Source organism: Diabrotica virgifera, chromosome 5 (assembly GCF_917563875.1).
Source record: "Diabrotica virgifera virgifera chromosome 5, PGI_DIABVI_V3a".
Lineage (NCBI taxonomy): Eukaryota > Metazoa > Arthropoda > Insecta > Coleoptera > Chrysomelidae > Diabrotica > Diabrotica virgifera.
The window spans coordinates 21626468-21652922 of record NC_065447.1 but is presented as its reverse complement, the minus strand read 5'-3'; the positions used below and the strand labels follow the sequence as shown (position 1 = coordinate 21652922).

General features: G+C 33.9%; 1 protein-coding gene across 2 annotated transcripts; it reads left to right on the top strand.

Moving 5' to 3' along the window:
- Window positions 1-155: 155 nt before the first annotated feature.
- Window positions 156-24843, top strand: LOC114326910 (rho GTPase-activating protein 19). 2 transcript variants are annotated; one of them, XM_028275370.2, is made up of 7 exons: window positions 156-498; window positions 5583-5740; window positions 5793-6002; window positions 6725-7422; window positions 19728-20111; window positions 23364-23736; window positions 24629-24843. In XM_028275370.2, exons 1-7 carry the CDS (start codon window positions 290-292, stop codon window positions 24760-24762), a joined length of 2166 nt encoding a protein of 721 aa, XP_028131171.1. In that variant the 5' UTR covers window positions 156-289; the 3' UTR covers window positions 24763-24843. The 2 variants fall into 2 exon arrangements, with proteins under 2 accessions (XP_028131171.1, XP_028131172.1); XM_028275371.2 differs by lacking the exon at window positions 19728-20111 and having other exon boundaries at window positions 159-498.
- Window positions 24844-26455: the final 1612 nt, after the last annotated feature.

Genomic DNA, 26455 nt, shown 5'->3' with positions numbered 1-26455 from the left:
TATTTCTCAAAAATATACCTTGTTTTGTTTATAATAATATGAATTAATTTCCTGTTTTAAATTGGCTACACTAGTGACATCTCTAACTTTTCGGAAAAAGTACTACCAAATTTAAATTTTTAAGGCATTTTCTCTATCTAATTCACATGCAAAGGACAAGGATAAAAGAAATTGTTAGGTTATCCGGCCATTAATAAATTTGAAACTTCAAATTAACGTTTATAACTGTAAACAATTGTGTTTTGCAATTTTCTGAAAGGGAAAAGGGGATAAATGTGGCTGGATTTATATGCACAATAATATAAAAGTATATTTGAATTTACAAAATGGACTCGAGCCTGGCAGAGCTATAATTCTTTTCCATGATTTGAATATGAATTCAAAAAATGAGGAGAATGAGGGAATAATCGTTGAAAGATTTAAAAAAGACTATAATGAACAATTCTTTATTCTTATTAGGATGCATTTATCGTTTTTATTAGACGCCCACACAGATGAGTAAGTCATGATTTTTTGTTTATGCTCTAGGAAGTATTTTTATTACCTTATGTTTTGCTATAATAATGATGTATTTTAGTAATGATTTCCTTTCTAAAAATCTATCTTTCCCCCCTTCTTTTTACCCTATTAGGTTGTCAGATTTGGGCTATTTTAATTTCCATTCACCCATCACTAAGGAGACTAACTCCTTGTTTAATACCTCTTTTCCAATTAAATTCTTCCAATCTTTCCTATGATTTGTACTCTTTCTTTTACCTCTTTGTAAATACTTCCTATAATTTTTATCAATGTATTTGGTACATTTATTTTCCTGAAGTATTTCCCCATAATCTGCCTGTTTATCATATCAAATGCTGCTCTTAGGTCTATGAATGCTAATACTAGTTTTCCCCCTGTGTGTTTGCTTCTTTTAGTTAGGTTCCTAATCAGTGAGTGGTGTCATGGTGCCGGAACGCCGTTCTGGCACTGGTTAAGAAAAGAAAAAAAATAAATAGAAAATTTAGGTTTTGTAAATAAAACAGGGATTATAGAAAATGCATTTTTGAATTACGCAAATGCATATACATTTTAAAGTATGCAGACGTAACTTGTATTAAAAAAACATAGAGCACCTAATATTTTACGTACTTGTAAAAAAGTTAAGGAAAGTGCGCTCCGGTACTGCTAATTTTGCCGTGACACCACTGTTCCTGATGATATTTATGTTGTCATTTGTCTTTCTTCCTGGTCTAAATGCTGCTTGTTGTTCTCCCAATTCGATTTCCACATCTTGGCATAATTTTGGAATTTATTTTAAAGCATACAGATTACATACATATAACTCTATAGTTATCATAGTTTACATGTTCTCCTTTTTTGTATATTGGCACGATGATGTTTTTCTGCTAGTCTTAGGGATTGTTTGTTTTTCCCATTATACAGGGTGTAACGAAAATACAGGTCATAAATTAAGTCACATATTTTGAGACCAAAAATAGTTCGAATAAACCTAATTTACCTTAGTACAAATATGCACATAAAAAAAGTTACAGCCCTTTGAATTTACAAAACGAAAATCGATTTTTTCGAATATATCGAAAATATTAGAGATTTTTTATTGAAAATGGACAGGTGGCATTCTTATGGCAGTAAAATCTTAAAAAAAAATTATAGTGAAATTTGTGCACCCCATAAAAATTTTATGGGGGTTTTGTTCCCTTAAACCCCCCAAACTTTTGTGTATGTTCCAATTAAATTATTATTGTGGTACCATTAGTTAAATTCAATATTTTTAAAACTTTTTTGCCTCTTAATATTTTTTCGATAAGGCAGTTTTTATTGAGTTGCGGCTTCTTTTTTAATATGTTTACATAAAAATTTTATGAGGGTTTTGTTCCTTTAAACCCCCCCCCCCCAGTGTTTGTGTATGTTCCAATTAAGCTTTTACTGCGATACCATTAGTTAAACACAGTGTTTTTAAAACTTTTTTGCCTCTTTGTATTTTTTCGAGAAGGCACTTTTTATCGAGATATTACTTCTTTTTTAATATGGTTCAAAATATACCTAAAAATGTAAATCATAAATAAATTTTCATATTATTACCAAGTCTCCATAATCGTACTTAGCCATATACAAATATGTGGTGGATTTGACAAATATTCAAAATATCTTCATAAAAACTGACTTTTCCAAAAAGTACTAAGAGGTAAAAAACTTTTTAAAACATTGATACTGCTATTTTAGTACACAACTCTCTATTGCAAGAACTGGCTTTTGTTCAGATAAATTATGAGGATCTTATTGAAGAAAAACAATTTGAATTTTCAGTTGCACAAATAACAAATTTTGATATCTATATTATTTGCATCTACAGATCTCCAACAACCAGTGTCCAGATTTTTTTGGAAGGGCTGGAGAACTTGTTGTTGAGGATTCCAAAGTTTAGTCAAATAATCCTGACGGGTGATTTTAATATTGACTTTCTGAACTATGATTGCAATGAAGTAAAGAAAATAAAAAACTTACTCACTTGTTTTAATTTAAAAATGCATGTTAATGAAGCAACACGTGTCACTAAATTGTCTCAAACTCTAATAGATTATTTCTGTTCTAACTTTGAGAAGGATTATGTTCAATGTATTGTATTTGACCCCAACCTGTCAGACCATAAGGCAGTTGTTGCTTCTATCAAAATTAAGAAATTTAGTAAAGGTAAAGATAGTGTAAATAAATTTAAAATTGGTCGCCTGTATAGTAAATCTAACTTTGGTAAATTTAGATTAAAGTGCGAGAGTCTTGACTGGTATTCTCTCCTATCACAATCGTCTGAGCCATTTAAATCATTTCATGATACAATATGTGAATTTTTTGAAAGGTCTTTTCCTAAACAAAAGATTAAAATTAAAAATAGAAAACCTTGGATTACAAATGGCATTAAAAATTCCTGCAAAACCATGAGATCGCTCCATTATATCAAAAAATATTACCAAGATGAATGGTTTGTTACCTATTATAATCAATATAAAAAGATATACAGAAATGTTATTAAAACTGCAAAAGAAAACTGCTACAAGCATAGAATAGAAAACTCCTCAAATGTAACTAGGGAAACTTGGTCTATAATAAATGAATTAAGGGGTAAACACAGATCAGGTAATAGTCATCACACTCCACTTCCAAATGACTGTAATGAATTTTACTGTAGCATAGCCGAAACTTTAACAGCACAGTTGAGACATGGTACAGATCCTTTGTCATATCTGAAGAAAACAGAAGTTATGTGTCCCTTCATAATTTATGATACTAATGTTGAGGAATTGAAAGAGATATTTAAATCAATCAGAAACAAAAACTCTTCGGGTTATGATGACATCTCTATAAGAGTTTTCAATAATCTACCAAACTCTGCTTTGGATGTTTTATCTATTTTAATTAATGATAGTTTTAATGCTGGCACATTTCCCGATTTCCTGAAGATAAATGTTGTAATTCCATTGCACAAGGGTGGAGATCACATAAACCCTTCCAATTACAGGCCAATTTCTCTGATACCTACGTTGGCAAAAATAATAGAGAAAATTGTTAAAGCAAGATTAATACAATTTTTAGAGGTTAACCAACCACTAAGTCCGAAACAGTTTGGTTTCCGTGGTAACACCGGCACGACCGACGCGATTTTCAGTTTTTTAGAGATAGCTTACAATAATATTAATTTAGGCGAGATGGTTGCGGCAGTGTTCTGTGATTTAACGAAGGCTTTTGACTGTGTCAATCATGGTTTGCTGCTGCAGAAGCTTAAACACTACGGAATTAAAGATAAGTCACTGAGTTGGATGGAGTCATATTTGTCGGGTAGGAGTCAGTTTGTTAGAACAGACTGTGACTCTGACTTGATCAATGTAACTTGGGGAGTGCCCCAAGGCTCGGTATTGGGACCAGTTCTGTTTTTGGTATATATAAACGATTTAGCCTACCTTGATGTATCTGCTCATTTCACCCTTTATGCAGATGATACCACTCTTACATGGCATGCTAAAGATTTGAATGTCTTACGCCAATCTGTAGGTAGGGAACTCTTAATGATTGGAAATTGGTGCACGGCGAACTTTTTCACATTAAACACTTCTAAAACCAAGCTTCTGTGTTTTAAACATGTTATGCCTGAATTACATCTGGAACTTGAACCTCAGCTGTCCGTCAGGTTTCTTGGCCTGAATATTGATCCTGACCTTAAATTTAAATCGCATATCGAAGCCTTGAATTCAAAACTTGCATCTGGATGCTATGCAATACGGTCGACTAGAAGGGAGCTTGGTTTTGCCCAAGCAAGAACTGTGTACTTTGCACTAGTAGAGTCACATCTTAGATTCGCAATTCAGTTTTGGGGAGCGTGTAGTCAGGAGCTTTTCAGTAGTGTGTTTTTGCTTCAAAAAAAGGCAGTACGCCTGTTGTGCCAGGTAAATTCTAGAGAAACGTGTAAACCTTTATTTATTAAACACATTATCCTTACACTTGTATCTCTTTTCATTTTGGGAACGGCAAGCATTATTTTTAAGAATAAACATCTATATGAAAATAAAAATCGATCTGGACGATTTGCTAGCAATTTAGCTTTGATTACACCTAGAAGCACGCTAGTCAAAGACTCATTTATTTTTAACGGCATCAAAATTTTTAATAAACTACCTAGTGAAATAAAAAATTTGGAAACTATTAGAAAGTTTAGAAATTCATTAGATAGACTGCTCGCTAAGAGGGCCTATTATGATCTGACAGAATTTTTTGAGGACCATTGGAGCTGATGTATTTGTGATCTTGTGTATATTTACAGCTTGTAGTTTGTTTGTTTTTTATTTTTGACAATACTACATATTTTGTAGTTGTTATATAATGTAAATGTGTTATGTGTTAAATTTTATATTTAGTCTTATTTTAATTTAATTTATTTATTTAAAACTCTTAAACAGTGTTTGTCAACAAGATTTTTTCTTTGACAATAAACATATATTCTCTCTCTCATTGTGTTTAACTAAATGGTACTACAATAATAAATAAATTGGAACGTACACAAAAGTTTGGGGAGGTTTAAAGGAACAAAACCCCCATAAAATTTTTATGGGGCATCCAAATTTCACTATAATTTTTTCTTAAGATACTACTACCATAAGAATGCCACATGTCTATTTTCAATAAAAGATCTCTAATAGTTTTCGATATATTGGAAAAAATCGATTTTCATTTTGTAACTTCAAAGGGCTGTAACTTTTTTTATGTGCACATTTGTACTAAGGTAAGTTAGGTTCAATCGAACTATTTTTGGTCCCAGAATATGTGATTACATTTATGACCTGTATTTTTGTTACACCCTGTATATTTTCCATAGTCAGTTTATTCCTTCTTTTTTCTTATCCCATGTATTTTACAATTTCTGGTTCAATTTCTTCATCTCCACGTGCCTTACCTATTTTTATATTTGATAATCCTTCTATTACTTCTATCATTTTTATTAGATGCAAACACAGATGAGTAAATCATGATTTGCTTATGTATGCTCTAGGAAGTACTTTTACATAGTGTTTTGAGGTAATAATTATGTATTTTAGTAATGATTCCCTGCCTGAAAAATCAAGAATCAAAAAATGGAATTTAGTACCATTTGCGAAAAAGTCAAAACTCCGTGGAGTCGTAGAAGGTGCAGCTCTAACACAGGAAGGAATATGCCAAATATTTCAATTAATAGAATACCTTAAGTTAGAAGAAAGTAATAGATATAAATCTGATTGTGAATAACTTTTTATTTACATGATTTTTAGATATTAAGAGTGAAGGTATATTTAGAAAAACTGGTTCCATTGAAAGGCAGCATGAGTTAAAATGTTTGTTAAACCATGGTTCAACTTTAGATGTTGGATGTGGCAGCTATAGTGTACATGATTGTGCCTCAGTTCTTAAGGGCTTTTTGCAGGAATTACCAGAACCTCTGTTGACAGAGCTTCATTTTCCTGTTTATTGCCAATTAGCAGGTAAAATTAGCAATCAAACATTTTTTATTATAGGCATAATTAAATAATTAGAAAGATATGAGTGAGATAAGAACACCAGTAGATGACTTTATGGGAGATATATATGCCATTTGGAAGTGTCGTTAGAATTCTGCCACCAGGGCCCTTTTCCAGCTAGTTGTAAGAGTCAACTAATGGAGAGGATCGTAGGGTGTGAGGTCATTGTTTGAGGTGTCGGGATCACAGGAATGCATGCTGGTTCTTCACAGCCTGACATTCATAGTATCCGAGACTAGCCTCTGGGGCACCACTCTTCTTATGATCTAGATAACCTAGGTGAAGTTATATGACTTGCAAACTCAATACATTCTGGCACCAGCTGGCCCTGAGAATGTGGCATATACCTACCTTGGACATGTGTGGTAGACAAGGAAGACTTCTCAGCAGTAACCTGTCAAACATGCTATGTTGGAAACGACAACCCAACCTGTGTTCATCTGTTTTCCTGTAGTTGGGATAATAATGGGTGGATATTCGTACGGCCTATGTCCTGCAGTGGACTTAAAATGGGCTGATGATGATGATTTAAGCAAGAACACTATCTTAACTGAAACTATAAAATATATTGTGGCCCTCTTCACTTTTTATTTTGTAATATTACTAAAGTAATTCAGTCTGCAATTCTTTAATTATAAAGTATATAAAAATGTGTTTTATTAAATCAGTAATACTTTATTTATTAGAACTATACTACATCAACAATGAAATACCGCAAGAACAAAAGCTTCTGGAAGCTCTGCAATTACTCCAACTTCTTCTGCCACCAGAAAATAAACTCCTTCTGAAAGACATCCTACATCTCCTGTATCAGACTGCTTCATTCGAATCTCAGAATAAGATGTCTTCAGATAATTTAGCAAAACTTTTCACCCCTCATCTGTTATGTCCGAGGAATTTATCACCCGCCATGTTATTGAAGGTATCCCAGCCTCTTTTTGGAATAGTCAGTTTTATGATTAAGAGGTTTCCTGACATGTTTAAAGTTCCTGCAAAGTTAATAGTCGACTTTAGAGCTAAATACGAAAAGAAGAGGGTTTTATCTCCTGTGAAACGACTCAACGAATCAACTGCAGATATCGCTAGCACAGTATTCACTTTTGTTGATCAAGAGCGTACTGCTAAAGAAAACGAGTCTAATCCTACAGAAACAGCTTTGGCTCAGTTGTATGCTCATATCCAAAGTTTGCCAGAATCATCTAAAAAGAGAAAGCTGATAAAACAATTTAACAAAGAAAATGGATATGGTACACCATTGCAAGTGTTAAAAAGTAGTAAGAATAGAAGTATAGGTGATTCTATCAAAAAACACATCTTTCAAAAACATCTGGCTAGGCGGAAAGGATTTGTGGTCAAAAATTCACCTGCTGGGCCAGGATATGAGGTGAGTTTTTTAGTTGCCTTCATTCTATACATAAAGATAGTTTTAACAGTAAATGATTTGTGGAATAATAAGGAAACTTATATTAGATTTGTTTTACTATGCACATTTCTATGTCATTTGTGTTATCAATTAACTTTTGTGGTATTTATGTTTGTATTCATGTTTCATTCTTTTTTTTTTATTTAAGAAAGACAAAGTCGCATCCACCCGAAGGTTATTAGCGACATTTCTGTAACATTTGTAACAATATTAAATCAAAAATTGGTAAAGATTAATTACAATTTGTATACAATTAAACCTTTGGAGCAATAATTGGATTCCACGCACTAACACTTTATTTTTGAAATGTACGTTCAGATCGCCAGCGACACTCCGACACTCTCTTTCTGATACATCATTAGTGATAGCGTTACGCGCACTAGTATTCTGCTTGTTCATATTTCCTTCTATGCCTATGTGAGATGGTATCCACCATGCCCCGGAATCTCATATGGAAAAATTGGGGAATTTCCCCCACCACTTCCACACCGCTCAGCTAAATAAAGAGAAACGACAGCCTTTCTCGCTCACGAAGACTTTAACCAATCATTTATGTTAAAACACCATACCTGAATGTCACAAATAAAATAATCAAACGAGGCTTAACTCGATTGTCAATTCTTCAAAAGTAATGACAGCTAGAGTTAGTGCAAGTGCAAGTACAAATAATTTTCATAGTTTACAGTTTTTATTGTATTATCTGTAACGATTTATTCTTAGTAATTTCAATTTCAGTTGGTTCCTTATCCTTCGTTTATAAAGTGTAGTGTGTAGTTTTGTTTTAGTTGCGAAAGAACTTTGGTGTTGTGTTAATAAAAAAAATAAACATGATTTATTATTGTTGTGTACAAATCATAAAAAAGTTAGAAAATGCATAGGTAAATGGTAAATAGTAATTAGTTTATAACTGTTTTATCTGAAACAACGAATAAATACACGTACATATATTTAGAAAAAAATTGTCTAACTTTTTTATATCCCTTTTCCTTACTAAATTTGACAGCAAAAATAACATATTTTGCAACTTGAGAATTCCGAATAATTTATGAGTATTACTTAGATATTATTTAAATAAAATACTTTAACAAGCTTAGTAAGTTTTGGTATTTTATTTTAATAATATAGGTGAGATTATTTCTTGTAAAATATAGATATTTTAATTAGTAACGAAATTGCCCGCAAGAGGCGCTAAACGGATAAAATTAATGCTTGTCCATTTGAATTTCCCGCCAAATGGTGATTAGTTAACACATCGCTCGCAAATGGCGTAAGGAACCAAATTTTTACAGTGAGTTGCCTATCTATCTGGTAATACTATATTATTTATCTATGGTATCCACAGGAAGATTCTTCTGAAACTTTCTTGAGCTTCCATTAAATCGACCTTGATTCTTTTCTCAATGGGGTGTTTGTGGTATATATTTTGCATAGCTTTGACTATGCTAAGAGAGTCGGAAAGGACTAGACAACAAGGGAGGTTTTTAATATTTACACGTTTGATGGCTTTAAACAAACCAAAGAGCTCTGCAGTATAGATGCTGTAATTTAGAGAAAGATGTTGGAGCATAGCTAGGCCATGGATAAATCCGTCAATATTCTTTTGAAGTAGAAACTTAAATCTTAATGTTGACTTAATTGAGATGTGTCACTTTCCCAGTCCGATGCCTCCTCATTACCAAGGTGTTTAAAAATTTTTTTCTTTAAGGACGTGATTTTGCGTTTTATAGATCTTTCCTTTAAATGGGGGTAAACCTCAGTGAGCATATCGGTTAAGGCTTCTAGGTCTGTGGTATATTCCTTAATCGTGACTATATGATCTGTTGATCCCGTGATATTCGTTAGGAGCATGTCAAGTTGATCAAAGTTTAGAGGGAAAGGTCGAGGGTGATTTTCTATGAAGTTTTTGGCAGGGTCAAGTAAGAGAGAAAATGAGCGTTCAGAAGTGCTTGCTGAACTAATTTTAGCTTTTTTAGATTGTGCTTGGACTTTAGGCGGTGGAAGAATGTTACGTTCTTTTGAAGATGGGTCTGCTTCAGGTGAAATAATTTCATCAAAGTTACGTTTTGGTTGATTGATTATGTGACTGTCCTTATTTGATGCATCTACTTTGTTCGGTATCTCCGGGAGATTAGAAATAGACATTTGTTCACACTGAGAAGGGTTTGTATCACTGGGTGCTTGCGAAGATATATGTGTTGCGCTGGATACTGATGCTTCATTGTTTTGGTTAGTGTTTAGTTGAGCTAGTAGTTCGGAGCAATGGGATGCAATGTGACCTGGCTTCTTGCATCTAAAGCAAACCAAACTGTCTTGAGAAATGAATATTCTATATATCGTGTTGTCAAAAACAAGAGTAAATGTCTCTGGTAGTGTTAGACTGTGAGGACTGATATAGATTTGTCTTCGAAAACTAAGGATGTGATTGTACTCAGGCATAGAAGCACTAATTTTGAAGAATGTCATGGGGGAGACAGGAACTATGCCGATTTTTTGTAACTCATTGATTAGCAAGTCGTGCGGTATTGAAGGACATACGCCGGAGAGCACAAGTCGTTCCGCTGGTGTTTCATTATTGGTAGTATTATTTTTTAGCTGTGTGTTTAGTTGTCTGTCATGGGGCGGCATTTATGCTAGCCTTTTTTTCTCTCTTGGTCCTTCCATCTAGCGATTCCAAAATTCCTGTATTTTAATAGTTCTGTAATTTACTCATGCATATCAAAGAATATGTGGATAGACGCAGATGCATAAGATCGTCTTGCAGGATCAAGTAGTGTATATGATGATGGCATGACACTCGACATGCTACTGGTATTTACTATTTGCTGTCAGTAAACTACTCCCCAAGGCAAAGCGACAAGTAAGTAGTTCATCATTCTTTACTTCCAAGACTCAGAAAATCTCGGGTGGGGCTTCTGGTGCCTTACTTCAACATGTATAGTAGTATGCGTCAATCAACTATCTAAGAGTGCTATTGTTTGAAGTGTGAAATTACATAAACAAGGGATGATTTCATAGTAGATCCCTTGTTTATGGAATTACACACCTCGATCAATTGCACCCCGCTGAGCTGAATATTGATGAGTCTCTTAGATAGTTGGTACTACTTTATTCTCGCTTGCTGAACCTTATTCGGTTCTTGCTAAGCTCTGTCTCAGTTTTCTTAACTATAAATAGGACCAGTTCCATAGTTTCTGGATAATTGTATTGGGGTTGCGTTGTTCCTCTTCTATTTTTGCTTTGTTCTTTATTCATTTGTCTTACTAGAAGCCGGGGAATGTACTCCCGGCAAAACCCTGCATATCAGGAGAGGGTTAATAAAATCTGGATGTCGCCTTATACCCAGAGAACACGTAGTAGCGATTAAGCAACTCATTGAAAGCAACAAAGAAAATGTTGCAATAGAACTTAGACAGTGAGACGAAAGAAAGGAAAACATAGCCATAGGGGGTTTGAATATAGAACAAATAGCCAGGCAGGCAAAAACCCATCCAGGATTGGTTCTGGATAGGTCCAGTTCTGGATACCAAGAGTCCAAAATCCAACAAATAGATACTCTTGGAAATAGAACAACAAGTAAAATGATAGAAGATGCTAAAGGTCATATAATCATATAAAGAAAACTAACAACTAAGAGATCCTGAGATAACTAATGTTGAGGTAGGATGGATGATAAACAAAAAAGCGGAAGAGCTGTGCAAACCGATAATTTACAATCTTTTATTCTGATTAAATTAATTCAAACGAAAATATGATGCATTAGTCAGTATCCCCACACACAAGAAGGACGAGAAGGCGACCAATCAATACTTTGGGAGTCGCTACTAAATAAATAAGTAGCAGAAACGATTGGCCTTTAGTCAATACCCTTCATCCAATGGATTGTTACCAGATCAACATTCCGGTAGAACTCTCCTCTCTATTGTGGCGAACCTCGTTTTATATCGTCGTCGGTGATCCATCTCTGCCGCGCATCGAATGGAAGTGGTAGGTAGTGAGAGTGCGTGTGTATGGAGCGATGGCACGTCGGCGGCGATATCGTTACAACTCTAAAGGTCATCTAGTTGCTAGATATTACTATGAAGCAGTTTACATTTGGCAAAGCCGAATCTGATGTAGAATTTACTGGTTTGTCTCTCAAAAACGAGTGTAGACATTTGTAAACGAAGTCTGTGTAGAGGTATTATGCCAAGTTGTGGTGTAACCGAGATTCAGTTGTTATTTTGATTTTACTTTTTGGTCAGTGTTAAACAAAAACAAGGGTTCGACTATTTTTAATGGACACTGTTATTTAAACTGAGTTTTGCTAGATTAAATAGTCGTACCAAGGGCAAAATGTGTCATAGTGTGAACTCCTCTGAACTGAAAAATGTGAATTTTTGTCTAGATGTTATAAATCATAAATATCCTGAGTTTTTTAAAACAACGTATAAAACACATCAAACCCACAAATCATATATTATCATACTTAGGTAACTGTTATCACTCCATTATAATCTGCTTTGTATAATTTTTGTGACTAACTCAGCATTTTTAGTCTTTTTTGCATTTTAAACTTTGCTTGTGTGTGCATGCTTTTCTTTTAGATTGCAGTTTTATGACGCCTTAAAGATAAATGCATAGAACAAGTAGTCTAAGAGCTAGTGAATGAACCCTCCGACTAACGGTCTTCCTGTAAGGCCAGAAATTTGTATAGTGATAATTCATAGCACACCAAGGCTAAAAACCATGACCTGGCAGGATCAGCTCTGCACGTGTATCTACCAGGTGAATCGAAAAGTGGAAAATAAAAAATAAAAACTTTAGGGGAAAAATAAACTTTCTCCTGTAAGGTTTAAAGGGCCTAGCCGGGTAAGATGGTGAAAAGTGCCCCCAGCTCAATTTAAATTCCATATAGGTCACTTTTTAGCACATATAGAGGAACTCACTTTCTGAAATTTTTAGCCCCCTAGGTGGTCACGTGACCCCCCTAGAGCCTAATTAGGCATTTTATGTTCTTATTTTTTATCTCAGCCGCATCAAGAGCTAGCCAAAAACTTTATTTAAAAAAGTTGTAAGTTTTAAAAAGATCTATATGAAAAAATTTTTTTTTTATTTTTTGGCGGGAAATTCTAATTTTTAGAACAATTTTAAACTTTTAAATAACTCAAAAAAAAACTAAGACACTCGTTTTTACGAAAATCAATTATAATGTGTATTTTTGCACAATATTTGACGCTGAATTTTTTCAGATTTTTAAAATTGGTGAAACGTACCTTTAAAAATAAAAAACCGCGTTTTTTCGGTTTTTTTTTTCGTTTTTTGATACAATTTTATACATATTTTTCAAAAAAGGTAACACTGTCACTAGAATAGGTAAAAACTGAAAAATAATTGGGGTTTGCTTAATAAAAATTTTTTGTAACGCCATCGATTTTCAAGACACAGGGCGTTGAAGAAAACAAAATTTTACACATTTTTTACGATTTTGCTGAAACTACTGGCAAAATTGTAATAAAACTTGGTGGGATTTAAGAGGTAGTTATTGTGCATGTTTTGACATACAATTAAGGATTTGATATTCATCATTGGCGCGCATAGGGGTAATGGTCTGAACTTTTTAAAGAATAAAGATAGTACGCCACTGACATATTTCAAATTAACAATGGTTTTTGAATTTCTCGTTCAATTTGTGACAAAAAATGTATCTTCTTATTTTTTCATCCGACGCGCCATTTTTATTCAAAAAATAAAAGATCTTAACCCTTACAAAGCTTAACCCTTACAAAGTATTCGAACTTCTAGTACTTTCTACATCTACTTAATAAACTCGTACATCCATTATTATCAAAATTAATTCGAATACTTTGGAAGCGTTAAGATATTTTATTTTTTGCAGCAAAACGGCGCGTCGTATGAAAAAATGAGAAGATAGATTTTTTATTGAAAATTGAACGAGGAATTCAAAAATGATTGTTAATTTGAAATATGTCAGTGGCGTAGTATCTTTTTTTCTTTGAAAGTTCAGACCATTACCCCTATGCGCGCCAATGATGAATATCAAATCCTTAGTTGTATGTCAAAACATGCACAATAACTACCTCTTAAAACCCGCCAAGTTTTATTACAATGTTGCCAGTAGTTTCGGCAAAATCGTAAAAAATATGTAAAATGTTGTTTTCTTCAACGCCCTGTATCTTGAAAATGGATATCGTTACAAAAAAATTTTATTAAGCAAACCCCAACTATTTTTCAGTTTTTTACCTACTCTAGTGACGGTGTTAAATTTTTTGAAAAATATGTATAAAATTGTATCAAAAAACGAAAAAAAAAACCGAAAAAATGCGGTTTTTTATTTTTAAAGGTACGTTTCACCAATTTTAAAAATCTGAAAAAATTAAGGGTGAAAGATTGTTCAAAAATACACATTATAATTAATTTTCGTAAAAACGAGTGTCTTAGTTTTTTTTTCAGAGGTATTTAAAAGTTTAAAATTGTTCTAAAAATTCTAATTTCCCGCCAAAAAAATAAAAAAAAAATTTTTCATCTAGATCTTTTTGAAACTTACAACTTCTTTAAATAAAGTTTTTGGCTAGCTCTTGATGCGGCTGAGAGAAAAAATAAAAACATAAAAAGCCTAATTAGGCTCTAGGGGGTCACGTGACCACCTAGGGGGCTAAAAATTTCAGAAAGTGAGTTCCTCTATATGTGCTAAAAAGTGGCCTATATGGAATTTAAATTGGGTTGGGGGCACTTTTCACCATCTTACTCGGCTAGGCCCTTTAAGTATGTGTTTGAGTAAGTCATTTAGAAGAAATGTGCACAATGCCAGGTGATTCTGAACAGCATAAGACCTTGCCAGGCGAGTAGAAAGATTAGGGGTTTTTCCTAAAATTATTGTTTTTGCATCGAAAAAAGTTTTTTAGGTTTTTTGAATCATTCCAAACAGAAAAGGTCTTTAGTGATTTTTCTATTAGGTTAATACTTTTTGTTATATAAGCGATTAAAAATTTTGAAAATTGCGAAATCGGCCATTTTTAACGGCCATTTAACTAAAAATTTCAATGTTGCCAAGGTAGGTAGATATTCTTTAAACATTGATTGAATCCCGAAGAGTTTTTTGCAATACAATATCGAAAACCCCCTTGTTTTTTAATTGCTAATCAAGCGGGCGCGACACTGTAGTATAAGTGAGGACGTTTGAGTTTGCATAAATTCATTATCTCGAGAATGAGCAAATTTGAAGAGAAATCCTCAGACAGGTCGATATTTATTCTTAAATTAGGACTTTTTGGCATATATAATACTAGTGACGTCATCCATCTGGGCGTGATGACGTAATCGATAATTTTTTTATGAGAGTAGGGGTCGTGTGATAGCTCATTTGAAAGGCTATTTAATTCTCTATTCAGTAATATAAACATGAACATAATTATTTATACAGGGTGTACAAAAAATTTTTTTCTTCTTTTTGTCTAAATTAATTTAATAAAAAAAATTTTTGTACACCCTGTATAAATAATTTTATTAATGTTAAGGTAAAGTTTTCAATCCTAATAGCGACATTAATAATATTGAAAAATATTAAAAATATTACTAAAAGATTTTTAAATTGAAAACTTATTGGTCCATTTCCCTGGTGACACCTCCAGGGCTTCTACAATATGCAAGCCAAGTGGATGCTGCAGTGAAGACAAAAGGGAAGGAATTCTACACTATGCAATTCACAATCCCCGTCTGCAGCTTGGTAAAGTTCCAACGGAAAATGGACCTAGTTACTCTATAGGAGTAATACTAATATAAAAATAAAAATGTATACCATTTTTATTCATTTGCAATGCGAAGGCAAAACAATCTTATTTTTCACTTAGAATAATTATTTTTATATTAGTATTACTCCTATAGAGTAACTAGGTCTATTTTCCGTTGGAACTTAACCAAGCTGCAGACGAGAGTTGTGAATTGCATAGTGTAGAATTCCTTCCCTTTTGTCTTCACTGCAGCATCCATTTGGCTTGCATATTGTAGAAGCCTTGGAGGTGTCACAAGGGAAATTTACCATTAAGTTTTCAATTTAAAAATCTTTTAGTAATATTTTTCAATATTATTAATGTCGCTATTAGGATTAAAAACTTTACCTTAACTTTCAATTGCCAGATGACGCTAGTCACCTAATCCAGGGGTCACCAATTAGTTTCCCTGAGGGTCCGTTTCAAAAACCTATGACACTTCCGGGGTCCGGATTTATGCTGCCTGTGTCTGACTGTTCTGATTCGGTTTCTTTGTGGATTCTTGTTAAAAAATATCCCCTATAAACAAATCAGAAGGGTGCCGGGCGAAATTTTTGGGCAGAAATTGTTTAATATTTTTTTAACAAATTCAAAACATCACCTTTTTTGCCCGCGAAAATATGTTTTAGCAATTTTTGGGTCATCTTAAATAAAAAAGATCTGTCATTTTATTAAAACTTAATGAGTTTTCAAGCATCGCAAATGCATATTTTCGCATTTTTCAGATTTTAAATCGCTTATAACCCGAAAACTTTCAACTACAGAAATATAACAAGAGACCTTTATTGTTTATTGGGTATTACCCAAGAGACCTAAAAATACATTTTTCGAGGCAAAAAAGTAATTTTGAATTTGCTTAAAAAATTGTTTCACTCGGCACCGATTTGTTTAAAGGGGACATTTTTGAACAGGAATCCGCTAAGAAATCGAGTCAGAAACATTTTTTATACGACAGTGGCCTCACACATGGACTAATATGGAAAGGAAAACTAATAATATCTGATTGTTTTGGTTACTGTATACCTTTCTCTCAAGTTTTCCTGGTACAATAAATAAATATAAATTCATTGTGTATTGTTTTCTACCGATCTCTACCGATTTTTAATAAAGTTCATTCTTGATAAAGCGGCTTCGCACACATAAGTTGAGCCAAACATAGTACACAATTTCATAGCCAAACATTTTCAAAATTGCCAAACACTAGGTATATTCTGAATTTATTGACGGTCCGCACAAAACTAGCTCACGGTCCGGATGCGGACCGCGGTCCGCTAATTGGTGACCCCTGACCTAATCCATTCACGTCAGTTGCGGTGTGGGGGATAAACTCTCGTTGTTGGTCACTTAAGAGTGTGGAGCAGCAGGCCTACATCTCTCCGATGAGACTCCAATAAGAGTCGAAAATCGTCAATTCAGAGTGCTGGACTGCGCTCCGTATTCTAAGTGAAAAATAAGATTGTTTTGCCTTCGCATTGCAACTGAATAAAAATGGTATACATTTTTAATTTTAATTATGTTTATATTAGTGAATAGAGGATTAAATAACCTTTAAAATGAGCTATCACACAACCCCTACTCTCATTTAAGAAAATCATCGATTACGTCATCACGCCCAGATGGATGGCGTCACTAGTATTATATATATATATATATATATATATATATATATATATATATATATATATATATATATATATATATATATATATATATATATATATATATATGCCAAAAAGTCCTAATTTAAGAATAAAAATCGACCTGTCTGAGAATTTCTCTTCAAATTTGCTCATTCTCGAGATAATGAATTTATGCAAACTCAAACGTCCTCACTTATACTGCAGTGTCGTGCCCGCTTGATTAGCAATTAAAAAACAAAGGGGTTTTCGATATTGTATTGCAAAAAACTCTTCGGGATTTCATCAATCAATGTTTAAAGAATATCTACCTACCTTGGCAACATTGAAATTTTTAGTTAAATGTCCGATTTAGGGTTAAAAATGGCCGATTTCGCAATTTTCAAAATTTTTAATCGCTTATATAACAAAATCTATTAACCTAAGAGAAAAATCACTAAAGACCTTTTCTGTTTGGAATGATTCAAAAAACCTAAAAAAACTGTTCGATGCAAAAAAAATAATTTTAGGGAAAACCCCTAATTTCCCCTCGCCTGGCAAGGTCTTTTGCTGTTCAGAATCGCCTGGCATTGATTGTACACATTTCTTCTAAATGACTTACTCAAACACATACTTAAATTTAAACTTTACAGGAGAAAGTTTATTTTACCCCTAAATTATGCACTTTTCGATTCACCTGGTAGATACACGTGCAGGGCTGATGCCTGCCAGGTCATGGTTTTTAGCCTTGGTGTGCTATGAATTATCACTATACAAATTTCTAGCCTTACAGGAAGACCGTTAGTCGGAGGGTTCACTAGCTCTTAGACTAAAGAGCTTTCGTGTAAGTTTATTAATATTAGTCAATATCAAGCATTAGATTACCTTCTTTATCCATCACATCCATGTTTGAGGTTTAAACTCTATGGTAAGTAGTTTGACACTTTGAAATAAATCATCTGATTAATCGGACAACAATGTTCCTCTATTGCTCTGCATATTTAATAATAATAATTAGCCAGTCGAGCCTAGTAGGTCCATGGCTTGATTGACCATTATCCTCCTTCCGTTCTTGTCCATTGCTTTCATCCTCCAATTTGTAATGTGAAGTCTTTTTAGATCTTCTTCTACATCCATTTTCCATCTTGTTCTGGGCCGACCTCTTCTCGGACGTCCTTCAACTGTTCTTGACAGTAGCATTTTCGGTAGTCTACTCTCTGGCATCCTTTGTATGTGTCCCAGCCATCTTAGTCGTTGGGTTCTTATTACTTCTAGTATGCTGAGCTCCCCATATAACACTGTCAGATCTTCATTCTCTGTCCTTCAGATCCAAACGCCGTTGTCCATTTTGCCTACAAATATTTTCCTTAGTACTTTTCGTTCCCATATCTGCACCATTTCTTGTTGCTTTTTATTTAATGTCTCTGATGCATGTTACTATACGTCTAATAACCGTTCTGTATATTCTTAATTTGGCACTTCTTGATATAGATTTATTTCTTGATAACAAGGCCTGGATCCCGCGTACCAAAAAAAGTTGATTAATAGCAAGTTGAAAATTTGTTAATAGCTGAAGGGTGTTTAGTCGGACAAACTTTGATGGACGGGAACACTGGAACAGGGGACGTTTTAATTGCAGAACAGGTTAAAAATTTGGAACGTCAGACTACGAAAACGTTCCATGTATTTTGTCGGACAGAACTTCCAATTGATTTGTTACCCTTTCATTAAACTCTCATTTAAAAATCAGACTGCTATTTATCATCTGTCATAATTCCTGTCATCTGACATGTTCTACGTGTCGGACTTATTAAAATGCCCAGTTGGTGATAAATACCAATCTGATTTTTGCATGAGAGTTTAATGAAAGGGTAACAAATCAACTGGAAGTTGTGTCTGACAAAATACATGGAACATTTTCGTAGTCTGACTTCCAAATTTTTAACCTGTTCCACAATTAAAACTTTCCTGTTCCAGTGCTCCCGTTCATCAAAGTTTGTCCGACTAGACACCCTTAAGCTATTAACAAATTTTCAGCTTGCTATTAATCAACTTTTTTTGGTACGCGTGATCCAGGCCTAAACCTATTTATTGCAAAAACACACTTGTTCGCTTTCTATTTTGGATTTCTTCTTCTATAAAATAAGAAAATCTACGGTTTCGTTTTGATTTAATCTGTCTCCCTCCATCCTCCGATAGTACTATTTCTAGGTCTACCTGTTATCAAGGAGGCTCTGAGGAAGACAAATTTACACCAACACGACCGTAGTTTCTCGATATAAATTAAAAGTATTTATATCGCAGTATGGTTAGAACGCCCTCTAACGGGGAATACTGCGATATAAATAGTTTTAATTTATATCGAGAAACTACGGTCGTGTTGGTGTAAATTTGTCTTCCTCAGAGCCTCCTTGAAAACAGGTAGACCTAGAAATAGTACTATCGGAGGATGGAGGGAGACAGATTTAAATCAAAACGAAACCGTAGATTTTCTTATTTTACTAATGCCATACTCTGTATCAGAGTACACAGACTCGTTTCAAACAAGTTCTCTGAACTGTAAATTGGAATATTTTCCTAACGGTGCCTTTTGGTATTGTCATACCTGGGTTAAACAGAGAACTTGAATCGAGTCGAAATTCATTTCTCTTCTTCTATATTTGTTATAATTGTTCCTAGATATTCGAACCTCTCAACTTCTTCGAATCTATCTCTGCATATTTAGTGAATGTGTATTTATACCAAGTCCGTTCTTAGAGCATTCTGTAGTGACTCAGTCTACATGTAAATATGTAAATATTAGTAAACTTACACGACCGATACATTAGGTAAAATTAAAGTAGTGTAAATATAAAACTAATATCTAAAAGAACCCTCTTTTCAGAGCCCTACGGGCTCTCCTTCTTTAGCAATGCGAGCACGTCTCTTGTGCTACCACAATTACGAGTCCAGTACGGATCTAACCAACGAAGGGCCAACACCAGCGAAACGGAGAAAAACCAGCAGGAGTTGTGATCGTAGCAGGAGCTGTGATCGTCTTTCCGAAAAACACGACAAAGACAATCACGAGGACGAAGGTAAGGGTAGTTTTTCCGAGCCGGAACTAAGCGAGAGAGAAGACTCTATAGACTGTAATGGTTATTTAACCAGCACGCCGGCATGTTTCCCACTAAAAGCATGTACAGAAGTTTTTACGCCGAATCAAAAGGACAGTAAGTCGATGTCGCCGATTACGATGTCAGCGCAGAGGATGCCACGAGCTATGCAGGTTTGTTATTTTCCTTATTCTTTAGACAAAAAAATGTTACAATTTATATTATGTGCATTTTTAGTTTTTTTAAACGTAGTACTTTATCTGTTATTAGCAAAACTAATAATAGTAGGGGAGCGAAGTATGCTAAATGTGCAGTCACTCGAGCGCTTTGGGGACCTATTGGGTTGTGAAGAGTAGGTCCTAATACCAAGAAAAGTAAATTTTCCATTTTAGTGGGGACTTTCCATTTTTAATTTAATTTTCCATTTCCAACAATCGTTTTTTTTAGATTATAGCGCCATCTATCCATAATTTGAAAAAATGTTTCGAATAAAAGTTGCTTATTTTTACGCAAAGAATCCAAATCTGGAATAAAAATTTGGGGCTCCTATTTAAGATTTTAAAGTAACCCCACACCCCACCTCCGTGGGGGAACGTGTTTGGTACCATTCGATAGATTTTTCAAAAATATTGATTAAGTGTATTTTGCAGTTTTTCGATCTAATGTTTATTTTGCGAAATATCGCGAGATTTGTATTTAAAATTTTAAATAAATCCCCCACCCTCTCCGCGAAGGGTCATGTTTGGTATCATTCGATAGATTTTTGAAAAATATTGAACACTTATTTTTTAGTTTTTTGATCAAACATTCATTTCGCGAAATATTCGCGTTTTTTGTGAAACTTTTTAACTCACCCATTTCCTTACGCCCAGCTCAAATCGTCAGATTTTTGAAATATACACTGTTTTGCATGGCCTTAACTTCCTTATCTTGATCTGACAATTTCGAGTATTTTTAAGGAGAGATTTTTTCGGGCCCCCCTTAACGAACTCCCCTGTGTTAAGAGCTAATATATGATAGAGGTACATCTGCAGGTTACCAGGTTTCTCCCCATATGATAATCTGACGCGCTCGAGTAACTGCAAAAATCCCCTCTTGGGCTCCCCTACCATAATTTATTCTATATGAAGTTACAAATATTTAAATGAACTTCATATTACAAACGATCTAAAACATTTAAAACTGATTCTTTTCGATTTCACAAGTACATTTTTTGAAACTACATAACTTCAACTACAAATGACACTCAATGCCTTCCTTGTTAAAGAATTTCCCATGACGTGAGATCATAATGTTAATATGAAAGTTTAAATTCAGCGATTTTTAGGAATATTTCATATGCCTGATATTGATACATTTTTTTATTCTCATGAAAATCATAAAAATGCCAAAAATCGTGCAATGTTTATTTATTTAACAGCTTTATAAAAACTGGCCTCATTTACGGCAAAATGCAAAAATTTTATACGAAATTCTTCATCCTTAACGAATTTTGATTTTTGTCGATGTGAGACTCTGGTCAACAAATTTCGAATTTTGATAGAGTGGATACAAATTTTATTTAAAAAATTGCGTAATATACTCAAAATCGCCGGTCGCTTCAAGCGTTGTTTCTGAGAAAACGGTTTATTCTTCACAAGTAGTGGTAATAAACATTTTTGTTCAAAATTATCTCAGCTATATTTCTTATTTGAAACACGGCGTAGATTCTTGGTAAATCGATGTTTTTCGCCCCTTACGAGGGGGTTTTAGGATGAAGCCCGGGGATAGAACAAGCAAATTTTTTTGCATTTGTTTTTGGGTCCCAAAATTGATATTCTCAACAAATTCAGCTGGTTCTTCTCGTTTTTTTTATAGCAAAAGAAATTTCATAAATATTGATATTTTTTTTGTTTTCCCAGCTCAGAAAAAAAATATTGAACATAAATTGTAACTTTATTTTGTCTAACTAAAATTCTTATACTTGTTTTGCATTTTGCTTTTTTCTGTTTTATGCTTTTGTGTGTTTTGTAACAGTAAACTACACTGAAAAAATAATCGATCAATCAGTTTTTATTGAACTAGATGTGAAAAATAATGTATTCGGTACCTACTTCTATTAACTACTTTTCTTCCATTGCATTTATAATTTTCATCATGTGGGTGATGGATCTTTCGTTCATTAATTTAATATCTTTTGACTAAGTTTTCAATCTAATATCACATAAAATAACATTAAAAATATTACTCTACATCCCACCAGATCGAAAACAATGGGAACCTTCTCTGGTTACACCTCCGAGGCTTCTAAAATTTGCAAACCATAACGGATGCTGAGACTAAGATGACGGAATTTTACAATTTATAATTCACGTCCCATCTGCTCAGCGCGGTAAAGTTCCAACGAGAATGGTTCCTTTCGTACTCCAATCAGAGTAAACATGTAAACAACAACAATCAACTAGAATATGATGCGGCTGTAGTTTCGTGTTGCAACGAAATTGAAAATGATTATTCATTTTTAATTAATATCTTTTAAAATGAAACATTCTTGATTACAGCATATATTGAAATTTAAAAGCGTTCAGCGGCAAATTATTTCATATAATTTTGCTTAGTAATACGGTTGGTATTCGTTACGATTCCAAGCAGATCACAGGCCTCTCTGAAGATCCCAAAAGGGTGAAACGTAAGAGGATGGTGGTTGCCTCTGAAACGGAATGAAATATTATCTGTCTTTCATTTTCTTTTAGTTTTCCTCTTGAGTACAAGGAATTAAGATTCGTTGGAATTTTACCTACAGTATTTCTCATGATCATCTTTCAGTGCGTCACAGTTTTTCGATTTCTTTCTAACGCATTAAATTGTATGTGACAGAAAAAAAGGCACGTCGGTGATTACATTTCGTCGGTGACATTTTTATAACATTTATTCTAGTTATTCTAGTTGTCGATAGATGGCGCCATAATAAAAAAATATATTTTTTTTAATTAGATAATAATATTACAAATATAATCTGTATAATTTATAAGACTATACAAATCAAAGAAAATACCATTTTATAAATGCAAGAAACACTTTTGATTTGTTTTTATTCCAAATTGAAAATAAAATGTGACAACTGTCAGATTTAACTAAAATGTCATGTCATAAATGTGTATTATCACGGACTTACCCTTTTTCCTATCATTTGTTACGCACTGAAAAATGATCATGAGAAATACTGTAGATGAATTGACTGGTGGTGGAATACCATCTTAGATTCCCCCTAGTCTGCTTTATTCATCGTTCGTTTGTCTTAAAATTTTAGAAGGCACAAATTCAGGTTGTCACCAGAAACTTGATTCCAATGATAGAAGTTTTAGATTTTCGGATCTAATAGTTGTTTTTTTACCAAGTTTGTAGATGATGAACCCTAAGCACAATTTCTTAAACGGTTTTTTCAGGAAACGATGATGACTCCTCGAAGTCGAAAACCAGTATTATTACTTTCCGGTACAAACATCCACACATTACCAAAGACCGAACCAACAAACTACACAATGGACAATGTAATAGAGGAAAAATTAGAAACGCCAATGTCGAATTTCCAGACGAATCCACCTGTCAAATCGAAGAGCGAAGGAGACATCAACAAAGATACCAAAGTAGACGTGACAAAAATGAACAAAAGTGAATCCGACGCCATTCTTAGTGATACTTTTAAAGAATATTTAAGTAATAGAGACATTGTTACGATTTATTCGCCGCAAGACTCGAGTTTTTCAAGCAGAACTGACGACTTTACCTCTACGGAATATACAGAAGGACAATTCACAGGTATTCTATGTTTTGTATTGTTATATTCTCTATGTTCGTAAGTCGAGAGCGTTAAAGGTATACAGTATTTTTATTTTTCTTGGATTTATTCTGATAATGTAACATTTACTCGTGTCCTTTTCACTGTACTGAACTCTTACTCGATCAGTATGTCCTCATTCCTTATACTGTCCTTAAATAAGAAAGAACCATCTAATAGGTGTAATATCGCTGACGCCTTTGAAAAAAGTGACTTTTAATAATTTTTCTCTCAAGTCTTCTACGACATAGTCCTTCTATCTTCCCCTCAGTTTTCTTTTACCTCTGTTTCATCCTCCATAATTCTTTTTTCTACGTCTGATATTACCAAATTATTGTAGTCTTTGTTCTTGAACCATTTTTGAGACTCATCCTGGCTGTTTCCCTAATCACGTCGTTCCTGATATTGTCCCTTCTAGTCTTGCGTAACATCCAGCGTAACATTTATTTACGCTACCTCCATCTTCTTTTCCTGAAACTTCTTTACAGGCCACACTTCATCGCTGTACACCAAAGCAAGCTCACACGATCCTGTATATCTTTCCTTTCAGAACTTCCCCGATTTTTAGATCACAGAGTACCCCGCTCATTCGCTTCCAGTTAAACCAACCAGCAAGAAGTGTGTCGTATGACTTTTCAAGATCTATAAGTACCAAATGTAGTTATTTTTTCTTGTCATATTTTCTATCAACTGGCACAAAGTCAATAAGGCATCCTTGAGGACAAACTGATGCCAATTTCTGCCGAATTTATATCAATTATTTCTGTAAAATCGGAAATTTAATCAAAGTTTATCTTTTAATTAAATCAATATTAAATTCTACACGTAATGTTAAATTATTTTTTGTCAAATGTAACATTTTGTTTGTTACAGAATCCTTATTGTATTGTCTTGACGGCAATAATCCAGATGAAAGTGTAGAAGAGGAAGAAGAGAAAAAATTGGTGCTCAAACCTAAACAGTTTGACGAAAATGGCAAGCCCATTATATTTGAAACTTCTTTTTAACGATATGTTCCAGATGCTGGAAAGAGTTTAGAAAATAGAGATATATTTATAAATATTTTTTAAATAAATATTTTTATGAAAGTTTTAATATAAATTCCAAGTCATTGAGAGAAATTGCAATCTACGAAAATTCAACATTATATACTTCTTTTAAATATTGTATACAGAGCTAGAATAAAATATTTTTTTAACGCGAATGAGGAAAATCTCCAACAGACACCATCCAGTCCTTGATAGGATGGCAATGTGCTGTTTCTATGTACTAAAAATCTTTCACCCATTGAGAAGGAAAATGGTGGAAAACTTCATGGGGAGGCTTCTTTGATCTTGAGGTGTGCACGAATTGATCGACAATGACCAGTGGATTGTAAGGAGTAGTCGCTTATGTACACATCTCTTCTTCTTTTCTACAGAAGAAGTGATCGACAATGAGCAGATGGTAGAAGAAGTGTCGAATGACTAGAAGATGCCACCCTGTATTACTAGAGTGCAAAACTAATAGCTTTTCTTCTTTTCCATACAGTTATACAGGATGACCCCTTCTCGTCATTTAACACTTCTTGCAGTTCTTCATCTACCCTCTGGTGATTGTTGATCACTTCCGTGGAAAAAGAGCTATAGAACCACTCCTTACAACCCGCTGGTCATTGTCGATCAATGCTTGGACTTCTTGCACACTTCAAGGTCGTCGGAGACCCTGATGGCATGGTCGACAACCCCGCTTGTTCGACTACTCCTGTATATCATTCCCTCTCTATTGCAAATGCACTACTTTTGTTCTGTGGAACAGAGATGTACACTGTCGCCATTTATTTTTAATGCCTACTCAGAAGAGGTCGTAAAAAGGTGAAACAGCTAACAGAATAAAGGTAAGTGGAGTTCCCATTAACAACATTAGATATGCGGATGATACTGTCATCTTAGCCGAAAATATTGAAGATCTTCAGAGACTGGTAAACAGAATAGAGGTGTATGGCCCAGGATACGGTCTAACAATGAACGTCAAGAAGGCAAAATTTATAAGAATATCTAAGACCCAAAGAAATAACGAGAATCTCTTGATAAACGGAACCGATGTCGAACGAGTAGTAGACCAATATGCATATCTTAAGAGGAAACAGTAGCGATCAACAGGTAGCGAAAACGCGTTCCAAGATTGCGGCTGTAATTTTGAATATTTTTTTTGAGATATTTGGCACACGTGTTCGTAATATAATAAAGAATGGCGGTACAGAGCCCAATTTGAAAAATATATTAATATGTGGAAATTACTCTGTAATTAAATACAATATTAAAAAAACGAGCCTGTACCGCCATTAAGAACAACAAAAAAATACACTTTCTTCAAATAAACTTTTTTATCCGATGCCTAGAGTTAGTGTCATTTTGGAACTACTAAATTTTTTATTTCAGTAGTAGTTCCAAAATGACACAAAATCTAGGCATCGGATAAAAAAGTTTATTTGAAGAAAGTGTATTTTTTTGTTCTTCTTAATGGCGGTACAGGCTCGTTTCTTTAATATTGTATTTAATTACAGAGTAATTTCCACATATTAATATATTTTTCAAATTGGGCTCTGTACCGCCATTCTTAATTATATTACGAATATGTGTGCCAAATATCTCGAAAAAATATTCAAAATTACAGCCGCAATCTTGGAACGCGTTTTCGCTACCTGTTGATCGCTACTGT

Excerpts from the sequence above, each read along its gene's own strand:
- LOC114326910 (XM_028275370.2), top strand. The coding sequence starts at position 290 with ATGCACAATAATATAAAAGTATATTTGAATTTACAAAATGGACTCGAG. Across the intron at positions 5,741-5,792 it reads ATACCTTAAGTTAGAAGAAA|ATATTAAGAGTGAAGGTATA; the intron begins GTAATAGATATA and ends CATGATTTTTAG. Across the intron at positions 23,737-24,628 it reads TACAGAAGGACAATTCACAG|AATCCTTATTGTATTGTCTT; the intron begins GTATTCTATGTT and ends TGTTTGTTACAG.